Genomic DNA, 15,418 nt, shown 5'->3' on the forward strand with positions numbered 1-15,418 from the left:
AGCTTTTCATTATTGGATATTTCTTAGAAATTTTTAAGGGACAATGTACAGCCCATTTAAAGGCTAAGGGCCCATTTATACTTCATGCTCAGAACTGCATCATGGCTGCCACGTGTTCCCAGCGTATATTTGATGTGTCCTCTGAGCAGGTCCTCAGAAATGCGTGCGTGAGTTTCAGTTCCAGCAAAAAGTCGGGAGGCGTAGTGTGCTAAAAGTTGGAATGTGACGTCAGAGTCTCTGGTTACTGTCTACATGTGACAGAAAGCTGCTTTGCGGATCCTACAAGATCGGTGTGCGCGCTTTGATGTTTGATGAATGGTTCGAATTGGTGAAACAAAATGCCGACATACAGATGCATTCGTGGTGTTTATTGCATATTCCCGATCGTAATGACATGATACATTTTAAAAGTCTCACTTACCGTCTTCTGTGCCGTCTTTTTTTCTAGGGCTTCCTCCGGTACTGATAGAAGTGGAAAACAGCAATAGATCACCACACTGAGCACATTAAATGTATGATATTCCAACTCTCTGCACATTTACAATCCTTAGATTTATACTTGATATCACTTTCATGATGAAATGCATTGAAGTATGTATGTTACATTTTACAGATAAATCAGTAATTTCATTTAAATAATGAATACTGTTAATAATAACACACACAGGCGTGACACTGTGGCGGAGCATTAGCTCTGCTGCTTTGCAGGGAGTCACGTCACTGATATTCCCTGCCTGGAATTTACATGTTTTCCTGCTGGGTTTCCACAGTGTGCGCTGAATTCCTTCCAAAAATGTGCAGATTTGGTTACACTAAAATGACGCCAGCGTGTATGTGTGTGCTTGTATTCATCTTGCAATGAGCTGATGCCTTGTCCAGGGATTGTTTCAGCCTCGTGCCCAATACTAGCTGAAATGGACGAATCCCTGGATTGATGGATTTAATCGTTAAACATCCTTTTCAGAGATATTGCGGTAAGGTGTCATCAGAGTTTAATGGGTGTTCCAGGCAATTCACAACACAGCGAAGCCGAACCTGTTCTCCCCATGATAATATCTCGAACTGCCACCTGGTGGATTCCTCCAGATTTACGTAAAGTACGCGCGCAAGTGTAAACAGTACAACGTTTGCGTAGCGAGAGCGTCCGCTGCAGCATGCGTCATGTCGCGGGAAGTATAAATCCGGCCTAAGGTGTTTTTACTCTGCTAGTGGTGTCATTTTTTTGTGGGTGTTGGACATCATTTTCAGCAGAGGTTTGCAAATGGAGTAAGAAGTCTGTGGCAAAAGAATCTCAGAATTAAACTTCAACTTTACGTACCAACCTTATAAATAAAGAAGACCAGAGAGAGAATAAACGGTAGTAACTGGTTTGAAGAGTGTCCTGTTCAAGATATCAATATAATTATTTAGTTCACACTCTGAGATCTTTCTTATTCATATTCATTTGCAAGCGCATATTGTTTACTCCATTAAACTTTATTGAGGTAATGTTGTTATATGGTTATCATGGTTCCGGAGAGTGTCAACATGTTGATAGCACATGTAAGTATGAATTTCAACATACTTTGCACATTATGACATTAATGACCCTATCAAACTGAACCCGTTGTATTTCATCTGATTGCTGACTTTGGAGATGTAATTTCATTTATCAGCATCACATATAATTTAGTAACACTTTATTTACATTTTTGAATGTTTTGTGTGCATTTTATTTTATAATAAAGCACACTTAGGTAACTATATTGGCATAGTTCACTCTGGTTTTTAGCATCAATAAAATATAATAAAAATATTGACAGATATCTTGATTATTGTTTTATATTTTTAATTAATTTTGGGTTAGTTAACATAAAGTAATATGTGAAACGTTTCTATACATTTTAGCAAAACTGAACATGGTATTGTAATGTAAAATGAGAACTGTTCTGTAGTTGCAGTGTGGGAAGCACTTAGGAACTGAAGAACAGCCACCACTTGTCACCTACTTCACAAATCTTCCATGTTAGTACAAGATAGCAGTGTTTTTTTCTCCACCAGCCATCTGATTCACTGTTTTAGTAAAAGCATTGCATCAGATTAATTCATGTTAGTTAAAGCAAGCAGCAGGAACATGAATTAAATAGATGGCTACTGAAGTGAAATTTGAAGGTGCAGGTGAGGTCAGATTGAGGAGCATGCACTGGTACAGTGTGTTGCCGCACCCACTACATGATGAAACAGCTTAGAATCCTAGTTGGCAACCTCCCAGGCAGACATGCGAACCAGTTCCACCTCCCCATGATAGTACCATCTATCTGCTACAGCCAAGTGTTACATGAACAATCCCTTGGCCAGGTCCAGCCACTGTCCTCAACAATGAGGATCCTGTGAACCGGATCACCCTTGGGGAATGGCCATATTGTCGTAACTGACGCTTCCTCACAATTCACGTAATGTGCCTCATTCGGACCGTAAGTAACCGGTCGTTCAACAAAAAGTCAACCCAGTGGTATCCAAGGATTCTCAGAAGATACACAGTACCAAAGGAGTCCACTCTTCATCTCAGGTCACTGGTACAACCATATAGCAAAAATGGATGCACCAGGACTCCTTTTGCAAAGATATCAGGAGCACCACACACCCTTTTCCTGTGACTTCATGACAACCCAATTAGTCTGCTAACTTGATAGGAAGAGTCACAAGACACATGAATGTTGCTGCCGAGGTAAGTAACTTCTCGACAAGGTTAACACTCTCTCTGCAGACAGACACACTTCTGATGGCTGTGCCCTAGAGGCCATTAACACTAGAATCCCGGAAGCCTATAAAAAAAGACGTAATTCCGGGCCACCATAAATTCCTTGACACTTCCTCATCTTCATTTTTGTCTTGCAAATGTGTCAGTCGGGTCTGGCAGCAGGCAGCATGTTCACTCATCCTCCCACCGAGGCAGCTGCAGTCAACTAAAACACTGAAGTCTCTTTATCTGGCAGTGAGGTGTTTGGAATCGCATAGGGTAAATAATATATCATTATTAGATATACATACATTTCATGTGTGTTCTGTGTCTACAATAATCTGGGTAAGTGTAGAATGACAGGAAATGTAAGGCAAGAAATGTTGAACTAAAACAGAAAATCTTTCATCTTACTGTAATAATGACAAACTGCTGACGTGAAGTGTATAATGTGTGAGGACTGACTTCAAAATATCAAATAAACACTTTACAAAAGGTATAACAAAACAAGTGCACTTTTATTCAAGAATATAACCAAAGAAAAAAATCATTCAATTTACATGTTGCTGTCAGTGAGTAAAAACCCAAGCCCAAATGGCAGCTGACATGTCTCTTTGACTGGTGCAGAAGTACTGCTGCCTTGTAATCAAGTCCAGGCATTTCTTGTTTTGAGTAGTGAGCTGCTATTTTTATTATTATTACAATTATATAATAAAAACATACCTTTTATACGAGTCTAACACCCGTTGTAAATTTTTGCTACCTGTAAAAGATATTGCTGAAGGGTTATAAGCAGACACACAAACACAGGTGAATCATGTCTTCTTAGTATCTTGCTGTCACTTGAATGTGTTGTTATTCAGTTTTATTCCTGAATAAAGCACACTTGTTTTGTTAGACCTTTGTGTTTATTTTATATTCTACTAACCACTTGAATGAGATCAAATCTGTCTCTGCCTCCCTCACAAATGCACGCATGAAAACATCACTGTTTGAAAACGCTATGCCATTTGAACATTTTTTTTTTCTTTCCCCCTCCCCCCCACGATCTTGCCTGTACTCTGCGTTGTGGTGCATGGTACTGACATTGCAGATAGACTTCTTTTTTTTTGGGCACATACACCATCAGCATGGCACTGCCAGGTCTAAACAGTAGCGTGGATAGTCTGGTAGTGCTCATGGGACATTGTATCTTTAATTGCCAGTACAACAAATAGTTCTGAGCAGGCATCAGCCACAGCACCAACTTTGGTCATCGCTCCTCTTGTGAAAAGAATGGAGATAAACGGCATCAACTCAGAGAGGGACAGGTGAGTTCGTTGTACCACATGAACATCACTGACGGAATAATACTGAAAAAATAATAAAAAGCGCTGACATTTACAAGCAGCCAGAATTTACACCGGGTGTTACAGACTCAAATCAAATGTATGTTTTTAATATAATAATAATAATAGCAGCTCACTACTCAAAATACGGAGTGCCTGGCATCAATCCCGGAACCTTTTGGTTATAAAGCAGCATCTCTTACCTCTACACCATCCAAGAACATATACCAGCTTTCTGTTGATTGACATTTGAGCTTGGGTTTTTAACTCATTGACAGCAACATGTAAATTGGATGATTTTTTTTTTTTTTTTTACTTTGGTTATATTCTTAAGTAAAAGTGCACATGTTTATTTGATATTTGGACTAACATCTTCACACATTACACACTTCACGTCATTATTAGTATAACATGAAAAAAGTTTCTGCTTTAACACTAGAATTACCAGAGCCTATGAAAAAACTCGTAAATCCGTCCCACCTTAAATCGCGTCTTAAATCCGTTTGCACCTCTCCGCCAGAGTCCTTTGTCATCTAAATGTGCTGATAAACAAAAGCTACTAGAAGCCAGCTATTCCATCCCCCCCACCGACTTAGAACGAATTTCTCCTAGCTCATGCCTTGCCTTGATTTGATTATCTGGGATTGAAGTGGAGTTTTAGAGTGGAAATAATATAGTGTTATTTGGAATACACGCATTTCATGTGTGTTCCGTTTCTATAGTAGTCTGTGCAAGCACATTTTTAAAACAGAAACGTTTTTCATATTCTAATAGTAAATGACAAAATGTAGGCATAAACTATATAACGTATGAAGCCTGAAGTCCATATATCAAAGAAACACTTTCACAAAAGGTACAAATAAGAGAACACGTGCGCTTTTATTCAAAAATATAACTGCACAAAAAAAAAAGCCGCGTTAGCATGCCACATTGACATTCTTACTACAACCGCCGCGGTGGCGTAATGGTATCAGCTCCTGACTGGGAATCAGAGGGTGGCGAGTTCAATCCCGCACGGCTCCACTTCGAGAAGTGAACTGCTCTTATTCTTACAATTTTAGAATAACAACATAAATTTGATTTCAGTCTGTAACAGCCGGTGTAACTTATGATACTGGTAAAGGTTAGCTTTTTTTTTTTTTTTTTTAATTCACTTTTCATTCTCGCAGTCGCATTCAGAATCAATCCATACAACCCCATCTGACATAAAGACGCGCTATAGGTCTGCAGTGTACCACAATGCATACTACCGCCCCCCCTCACCCCAAAAGGGTTCTGACACACAAACGCTGGCGAAGCTGCCTTCTTCGTATCTCACCGTCACTTGAAATCAGCAGTTCTTAGCTGCTTATCAATCCATACAACCCCATCTGCCACAGCTGTTTTCACATAAATAAAAGTGTACTTTTATTCAAGACTATAACCGAAGAATAAAGAAAACAAGTTGCAGTTGGTGGTTGATACGACAGCTTGCGTGGTGCAATGCTAAGAACTGCTGATTTCAAGTGACGGTGAGATACGAAGAAGGCAGCTTCGCCAGCGTTTGTGTGTCAGAACCCATTTGGGGAGGGGGGGGGGGGGGGGGCGGTAGTATGCATCGTGGTACACTGCAGACCTATAGCGCGTCTTTATGTCAGATGGGGTTGTATGGATTGATTCTGAATGCGACCTCGAGAATGAAAAGTGAATTAAAAAAAAAAAAAAAAATCTAACCTTTACCAGTATCATAAGTTACACCGGCTGTTACAGACTGAAATCAAATTTATGTTGTTATTCTAAAATTGTAAGAATAAGAGCAGTTCACTTCTTGAAGTGGAGCCGTGCGGGATCGAACTCGCCACCCTCTGATCCCCAGTCAGGAGCTGATACAATTACGCCACCGTGGCGGTTGTAGTAAGAATGTCAATGTGGCATGCTAACGCGGCTTTTTTTTTTGTGCAGTTATATTTTTGAATAAAAGCGCACGTGTTCTCTTATTTGTACCTTTTGTGAAAGTGTTTCTTTGATATATGGACTTCAGGCTTCATACGTTATATAGTTTATGCCTACATTTTGTCATTTACTATTAGAATATGAAAAACGTTTCTGTTTTAAAAATGTGCTTGCACAGACTACTATAGAAACGGAACACACATGAAATGCGTGTATTCCAAATAACACTATATTATTTCCACTCTAAAACTCCACTTCAATCCCAGATAATCAAATCAAGGCAAGGCATGAGCTAGGAGAAATTCGTTCTAAGTCGGTGGGGGGATGGAATAGCTGGCTGCTAGTAGCTTTTGTTTATCAGCACATTTAGATGACAAAGGACTCTGGCGGAGAGGTGCAAACGGATTTAAGACGCGATTTAAGGTGGGACGGATTTACGAGTTTTTTCGTAGGCTCTGGTAATTCTAGTGTTAAGTATGTGTTCAGCATTTCTTGCCTTGTATTTCCTTTCATCCTACACTTAACACAGATCTTGTGGACACAGAACACACATAAAATGCATATGTTCCAAATAACGATATATTATTTACCCTATACAACTCCAGGCACCTCACACTCAGATAAAGTGCTATTGCCTAGGAGAACTTTTTGCCCAAGTTGAGCTCCGTCAGTGGTGTGTGGGTGTGGTTGAGTTTGGGGCTTGGGGGGTTAGCAGGCTGCTTGTGCTAATCGACACATTTGCAAAACAAAAGACGCTGATGAGGAGAGGTGTGAAGGAATTTAAGGTGGCCCAGGATTACAAGTTTTTTCGTAGACTTCAGAGATTCTAGTGTTAAGTGGCATTTGTGAACTCTATATTGTAGTGTTTAACAAATTTTTGTCAATGCAATCCCTTACCCATGTGGTTTTATCAGGTATTGATGAGTGATGGTTCTTCATATAGTGCCGTCTACGGTATCGGAGATTATGGGTGTTCAGCTTAGTCTTGCTCTTTACACACTGACATTTCTCCAGATTCCTTGAATCTTTTAGTGATATTATGTACTATAGGGAGAAATTTGCAAGAACATTGTTTTAAACATTTCAATACTTTCCGCATGCATTAGTTGACAGACTGGAGATCCTCTGCCCATCCTTGCTCCTCAGAAACACTCAGCCTTTTGTGGATGCTGCTTTTGTAGTAAATCATGATTTCAATCACCTGTTGATATCATCTGTTTGAAATCACATCATTATTTAATGTTTTTTCCTCATTGCTGGCCCTAATTTGACCCCATCCCAACTTTTTTTGGAATGTGTTTCAGGCCTGAAATGCAGGAATGGATGTATGTTAACAAATGAAATGAAGTTGACCAGATAAAACATGAAATATCTTGGGTTCATACTGTCTACAATGAAGTAAAAGTCGATTTATGAATCACCCTTTATTTTTTTTGCATTTTCCATACTACCACAACTTTTTCTGATTTGATGTTGCCATTGGAAGTGGCCACTAGTCCTGAAGAGTAGACAGAGAGATACTGGAGAGGAGTCAGAGGTTCTGTTCAAGTCGTTTTTTTCATAAATACTGTAAAAACATAACAGACTAATAATAAATGTGGATGCAGTCCCCAAGTTATTGTTTCCTATTACCTTTAAACTGATGCCTATAAGTCTCACAATATTCCCTTGCACATCTGTAATTTGCTTCAGGTTGTTACCAAAACTGGGTGACTCAGAGTATTAGACTCCAGACACAAGTGCACATAAACAGCCAAGTGTATTCACTTTAGTGAATTTCTTTATATATAAGTACCTTTCACAGGTTGTTCCATCCAGAACATGAGTAACCACAATAAAATAACGAATCTCCTCCAGTCAAGCCTTGTCTGTCTACCTCCCGACTCCAATTTGCCTGGGTGAGACGGAGTGGCCTCCTTTAAACTAGACCCAGGTGTACTTTCAGTATTGCCACATTAAACCTAGGACACTGTTCTGGGTCAGGTGAAGGCCTCACAGAGTGGCACAGCCAATCCCTGCATCACCCCCAAGTGGCATTCATGGATCCCTATAGGGCTGCCCCATGGGACTACAACTCCCAGTACACCCTACGGTTGTGGATCTGTGTATGTCGGCCCAAGAATGCTGCCACCCAGTGCACAGCTGGTCACGGATCTTCTATTGAAACCCACAGGGTTGCCCATCTGTTCATGTTGGCATTGCTTGTCCAGCTTTTGGCCAAGATCGGACATTCCTGTTCTGGCCTCCTGGCCAAGCGAGTGAATAGGGTCCATCTCAGCCGAGATGCATCCCAGCCATCCACTACGGTTTGTGTGTATATAGTCGTTGAATAATGGCAATTCCTGATTGCTTTGTTTTAAAACTATTTAATCAGCTTTTTTTGTGTACCATTTTAAAAAAAGAAAGAAAAACCCCAATTCACATGCAAAATGCTTTTAAATTTATACTGTCATGCTGGGAAAATAGTCAAATGAAATACTACCATATAGTATATAGCAGGCTTTACATACTGAACTAATTCATCACTGCAAAGTGTTTCCTACCACTCAAGGTCTCAAGGTACTAATCTGCTCTCTCCTGTATTACAAATGAACATTTTATGTGAAGTACTAATATTGCAGCAAACTGATGCAGTCACTCTTGCAAGCATGGTAAGTTAGACATAGACCGCAGAGGATATTTTAGAAAAATGAAAACTAATGTTATACATAATATATACTGGGTCATTCCTCGTGAAATGAACCAGTGGCCCGCACACTTACCGGGTGTACCCATGTTAGTCAGGAGACACCCTGTAATTTTGTTTTGATGTAAGATCAATACTTTCCAAGATACAGCCAGTTTACTGAGGGTAGGGTGGTGTTGATTTTATCTGGCCTTATTTTTTCATCAAATTTCACAAGTCCATAGCTCAAGAACTAAACCACCAAGCAGGCTCAGATTTTGCACACTGGTACATTAATGGTAAAGTATATGACAAATGTAAAACATTTGGTCCAGATGACCCTACATGGTCAAAGCAGTCCCTTGAAATTAATGAAAATTTGAGCTTTTGGCTTAACTATGCTTAGCCCTCAGAAACATATATTTGTAATCAACACAGATTTTTTGATCATTATTTGGATAACTATAGGCTTTCTGGACAAGCAATAAACAGAAAAATAACTATCAGGGTTTGAACAGCAGACCTCTTAAATCCAAAAAATCATTTTGGATTTCATTTTCAGAGCACCCTAACAGCATGTGGGAATGTGCAGATAATTTTTAAAATATTTTTCTTTTATACTACATAATCCCCTTCTTTCTCAAAACATAAACCTTACCTTTCTTATGAAAATCTTTCATGTCTATTTTCCACCCTAAATACAGGTTGAATTAGCCATGTGTCAATAATGGTAATAGCTGAGTGTTCAATCAGTAAGGTATTAAAAATGTTTTTATTCATGTCAAACGAGGATGGCCTGACTTTATGTTGCTGATGTGGAAGTAACCCCCGACAAAAACAGGAATAGTTCGTCACAGATAAGTGCATAGAGTCATGCTTTGCAAAGCAGAAGAGCAAAGTTCCTCTGTGTCACTCGACTTTTAATAATTTTCTCCTTCCCCTTACTTTATCAATAAGCACAATATGTTGATCTAAGCATTTCATCTTACATTGCGTGCATTCGTCTAACCGTTTCTGTTTTGTGTACATTACAAAAGGGGGCCCTAAAAAAGGAAAAGTCGTCTTTCCTGTGTTTAATGGATGAATTCCATAAATAGAAAAATGTATCTTTATTCATCTTACAGCATCCCTTTCTTATGACAAATTCTTGTATGAATAACCTTTAGTTATAGAAAAAATAGCTGTGTTAGTTCTTTTTGGGTTTTTTTTTTTTATCCGTTAGTAACTTGCAAGCAGTTAATAATTGTTTCTTTCATACTGAACAGATAATGCGATTCTCCATGGTCAAAAGAGTACCAGGTACTCAAGAATACCACTGTTACATCTCTACAGAGAATGGCAAGCTCAAAGTCATCCCGGTGTCTGGTGATAACAGTCAATTGACTGTCCAAATATTCTACCACTGAAGCAGCAGCGGAGATCCTGCCCTCTCACAATCACACTCCTGATGGATCAGATGCATCCCTCACATTAGACCAATGTCCTATTGGAGGCTGTGTTGGATGCATGTATGATGAAAATTGTTGGATAGTTGTGATTTGACATGGAATGACCCTGCTGCACTTTGGCACACGTTATTATTTTTTTATCCTTTTTATGGTTAATTTCAGGTGACCTTCATGTAAATAGAAACTGTGTATATTTACTTTTGAGTAGTTGTTGTTTTATTTAATAATTCATTTGTCAGCAATTATAAAGTCTTTCTTGAAGATTTGTTTATGTATTTTGTTTCAGGAATTCTTAAGAGATGTTTACAACTTGTTGTTTATGCTACCAAGCCTTAAAGATAGACAGCAACCAAAATGCAAGTCGCACTCTGCAAGAGCAGCAGCTTATGATCTACTAGTAGAATTGGTGAAAGGCTCTGTGGAAAACTACAGGCTCTTACACAACTGGGTTATGTCACAGCACATGCAATGTAAGAATGTCTATGAAGCACATAATTATTTTATACGTTCAGTGTTTAATATTGATTATTTAAAAAGTTTAACAATATATTTTTTCAGCATCCCATGCACCTTATAAATGGGACTATTGGCCTCATGATGATGTGAGAGCTGAGTGCAGATTTGTTGGTTTGACAAATTTAGGAGCCACCTGTTATCTAGCTTCTACTATCCAGCAATTATACATGATACCTGAAGCAAGGCAAGCTGTTTTCACTGCTAAGGTACAAAATCTATTTGTTCTTTATAATTAACTACAAAGGCAAAATAAAAAAAATATCCGTTTTTCAAACTTCCTTAACACATTGACAGCTGAACCATTTGTTAATTTATATGTTAATGCATATACAGTAATCCCTCGCTATATCGCGCTTCGCCTTTCGCGGCTTCACTCCATCACAGATTTTATATGTAAGCATATTTAAATATATATCGCTGATTTTTCGCTGCTTCACGGGTTTCTGAGGACAATGGGTCTTTTAATTTCTGGTACATGCTTCCTCAGTTGGTTTGCCCAGTTGATTTCATACAAGGGACGCTATTGGCAGATGGCTGAGAAGCTACCCAGCTTACTTTTCTCTGTCTCTTGCGCTGACTTTCTCTGATCCTGATGTAGGGGGATTGAGCAGGGGGGCTGTTCGCACACCTAGACGATACGGACGCTCGTCTAAAAATGCTGAAAGATTATCTTCACGTTGCTATCTTTTGTGCAGCTGCTTCCTGAAACGACATGCTGAACGGTGCTTCAAATACTTAAAAGCACGAAGGGCACGTATTGATTTTTTTTATCTGTCTCTCTCTATCTCTCTCTCTCTCTCTCTGCTCCTGACGGAGGGGGTGTGAGCTGCCGCCTTCAACAGCCTTGTGCCGCGGTGCTTCGCATACTTAAAAGCCAAACAGCCCTATTGATTTGTTTGCTCCTTTGAAGAGGAAGATATGTTTGCATTCTTTTAATTGTGAGACTGAACTGCCATCTCTGTCTTGTCATGGAGCACAGTTTAAACTTTTGAAAAAGAGACAAATGTTTGTTTGCAGTGTTTGAATAACGTTCCTGTCTCTCTACAACCTCCTGTGTTTCTGCGCAAATCTGTGACCCAAGCATGACAATATAAAAATAACCATATAAACATATGGTTTCTACTTCGCGGATTTTCTTATTTCATGGGTGGCTCTGGAACGCAACCCCCGCGATGGAGGAGGGATTACAGTATATTGTAAATAATGAACTCTTTATCAAAATTCTTTAAAAAATGTGAAGAAATTTATTAAAAAACAATAGTTTTATTATGAACAGTAATTCTGTCAATAATGTAAAGAAACTTTGTTTATTTTAACCAGCAACATGTCTAAATGTCTGCATTTGAACGAGAGAAAGTTTGGCACCATGCAGATTGCAGGCTTAGAAGCATATGTGTTCAAAATATAGCATGTTCCTTTGTACTGTCCAAACTTGCTGCACACAACACATTTTGTAGTTGGTAACTGTTTGTACTGAGTGGGAGGCAGAATGTTCAGGTAATGCTGGCCCAACTGTCTAACGAGTCAGATGCCTTGTGATGAAGAAATATCTTCAGAGTAGCAATCCGCATAAGTGCCAGAGCCTACAGGTTCCACATTATCAATTTGATTGTCTTTATCATCATGTTATTCATCTTGCAATAAAATCTATTTTTTTCAAAACAGCAGCAGCTTTATACCCTTATTGTAATGACATAACAACAAACTTTCTCTTTATAGCACTATTTTCCACAAGCTGTTGCATCAAAAAAGAGTAATTCTATGGGCTATCCGCCAGCTGTCAGTACTATAGTAGATAACTGAGACATGACAGCAAAAATTGGCAGCAAGCTGTCTGCATCTATAGTGGTTTTATACTGACATACACGTATCATAAGTTGCACTTAGACAGGATCAATGACATATGACTTCACTTGTACATAACATTCAAAGTGTTAATCATGAAGCAATAATCATATTTGAAATCTCAGCTTGATTGCTTTTATATATATATATTGTGTATATCTCTAAAAGGAAGAAATAATACTGAACCCAGTGTTTAAGCACTAAATAACATGTTTATGCTTTTGAGAGATAAAATACAATCATTGCACCTTAATAATGTGCACTATTGATGAATTTATTCATTAATCATAGAAGTTCATTAATTTCTGGATACATCATGAGTAAGCATTAACTGTCAAATAGTATAAAGTATTTATTATTTAACATGTATTCATTTAAACGTTAGCAAAAAAAAAAGTTGGCTTATTTGTTCTATTATCTGGAAAAGGAAAATCAATGAAATGCTTTTCAGAATTTGCTTGTAAAAATTTTAAAACTAATTTTAGAAAATTACAGGCAAATGTAGCAACCCCACATAATAGTTGTGTAGTTGTTTTTCAGGTTGTACACATTGGTTAAAGTTACCCTGATAAGTTCTTAGTTGCATTTTAAATTATCCTTAATTCCTGTAACTAATTAATAACTGAATCTTCGAGAGTCATGAGTATTGTTAATCATTTTGTAGCATTTCTAATCCTGGGATACTTCTCTAATTGCCAACCATTACTATAATTTATCATACAGATTTTTTTTTTTTTTACTCCTTTTATATTTTCTTTCAAGTATGCAGAAGACATCAAGCATAAGACAACCCTTTTGGAGTTGCAGAAAATGTTTACATATCTTATGGTAAATATTTTCACTTACGTAGACTTATTGCTTGCAGGTTATTTCTTATTTTAACCTGAAGGTCTTGTTTTTTAGGAAAGTGAGCGAAAAGCATACCATCCCAGGCCATTTTGCAAAACCTATACAATGGATAAACAGCCTCTTAACACTGGGGAGCAGAAGGATATGACAGAATTTTTTACCGATTTAATTACGAAGATTGAGGAAATGTCACCTGAGCTGGTAAGTATGTGTATTTATTTTAATTCTGGCTTAAGGGAAGGGTGCTGTATAATACAGCTTTTATAACCTTCTACTGCTATATATTTGATCAAAGTTTACGTGTATAAAATTTTCATTTTATATGTTGATAATGTGGGCATTAAATTTCCCTAATTAAAATGTAGTTTTAATATGTAAGTTAAGTGTAATTCATTATTATTTATCATAATCTGTTGTAATTTCTCTCTGTAAGTGAGTAAACATTTTTCTGGTCATCAAGACTAACAGGATTTAAATTGAAAACCTGCCACACCAGATACAAACAAGATCCTTATCAACAGTGTATTGGTGGGTGGGTGGGTGGGCTTGGATAGATAGATAGATAGATAGATAGATAGATAGATAGATAGATAGATAGATAGATAGATAGATAGATAGATAGATAGATAGATAGATAGATAGATAGATAGATAGATACTTTATTAATCCCAAGGGGAAATTCACATACTCCAGCAGCAGCATATTAATAAAAAAAACAATATTAAATTAAAAGAGTGATAAAAATGCAGGTATAGCAGACAGTAACTTTGTATAATGTTAACGTGTACCCCCCCCCCCCCCCCCCCCCCCGAGTAAAATAGAAGAGTCGCATAGTGTGGGGGAGGAGTGATCTCCTCAGTCTGTCAGTGGAGCAGGACAGTGACAGCAGTCTGTTACTGAAACTGCTCCTCTGTCTGGAGATGATACTGTTTAGTGGATGCAGTGGATTCTCCATGATTGACAGGAGCCTGCTTAGCGCTCGTCGCTCTGTCACGGATGTCAAAACTGTCCATCTCCGTGCCTACAATAGAGCCTGCCTTCCTCACCAGTTTGTCCAGGTGTGAGGCTTCCCTCTTCTTTATGCTGTCTCCCCAGCACACCACCGCGTAGAAGAGAGTGCTCGTCACAGCCATCTGATAGAACATCTGCAACATCTTATTGCAGATGTTGAAAGACGCCAACCTTCTAAGGAAGTATAGTCGGCTCTGTGCTCTCTTGCACAGATAATCGGTATTGGCAGTCCAGTCCAATTTATCATCCAGCTGCACTCCCAGGTATTTATAGGTCTACACCCTCTGCACACAGTCACCTCTGATGATCACAGGGTCCATGAGGGGCCTGGTCCTTCTAAAATCCACCACCAGCTCCTTGGTTTTGCTGGTGTTCAGTTGTAGGTGGTGTGAGTCGCACCATTTAACATTTAGTTACTATAATAACAAGAAATCCAGGTAGATGCAAAATGCTAACGTATACAAGCAGTTCAATATTATTCTGTAAATATTCACAGGAGTCTGTATATAATTATGCTGCAATATCACTATAGAAAAGGGAGGCATAGTTGTAAATATCATTTTCAGTGTGTTTCTATTAATAGGTATATGTTGTGTTTTTTTTTTTTTTCTTTCAGAAAAATACAGTGAAAAATTTATTCGGTGGGGTTATTACCAATAATGTTGTATCACTGGTAAGTTATTTTTCTATCAACATGTTTTATGTATGTATACTTCTGAGAAAGTTATAATGATAAATTTAACTTTGCATTCAATGTTTAGGACTGTGAACATGTTAGTCAGACAGCTGAAGAATTTTACACTGTGAGATGCCAGGTTGCTGATATGAAAAATATTTATGTAAGTATCATGCAATTCTGTTTTAAAGTCTGTATTTTTTTTCTGTGTATAAAATTAATTTCATACTTCAACACAAGAATCCCTGAAGCCTATGAAAAAACTTGTAATGACTAAACACCTTAAATTCCTTCACACCTCTTCATCAGCGTCTTTGTTTTGCAAATGTGTCAATCAGCTCAAGCAGCCTGCTATCCCATCCCCCACCGATGCAGCTGAAGTTCTCCCAGCTCAAGTCTATTTGTCTGGGTGTGTGGTGTTTGGAATTG

The 15,418-nt window shown here is 38.3% G+C and overlaps 1 protein-coding gene across 1 annotated transcript in view; it reads left to right on the plus strand.

The window, feature by feature from the left end:
* The window catches only part of usp34 (ubiquitin specific peptidase 34), a 723,586-nt gene that overhangs the window by 482,202 nt on the left and 225,966 nt on the right, over positions 1 to 15,418 (plus strand). The window contains 6 exon segments of the mRNA XM_051919324.1: positions 10,379 to 10,562; positions 10,651 to 10,814; positions 13,216 to 13,281; positions 13,357 to 13,503; positions 14,930 to 14,986; positions 15,075 to 15,152. Of these exon segments, the coding sequence (XP_051775284.1) occupies positions 10,379 to 10,562; positions 10,651 to 10,814; positions 13,216 to 13,281; positions 13,357 to 13,503; positions 14,930 to 14,986; positions 15,075 to 15,152 (696 nt within the window).

This window comes from Erpetoichthys calabaricus, chromosome 15 (genome assembly GCF_900747795.2).
Source record: "Erpetoichthys calabaricus chromosome 15, fErpCal1.3, whole genome shotgun sequence".
Taxonomy (NCBI): Eukaryota; Metazoa; Chordata; class Cladistia; order Polypteriformes; family Polypteridae; genus Erpetoichthys; species Erpetoichthys calabaricus.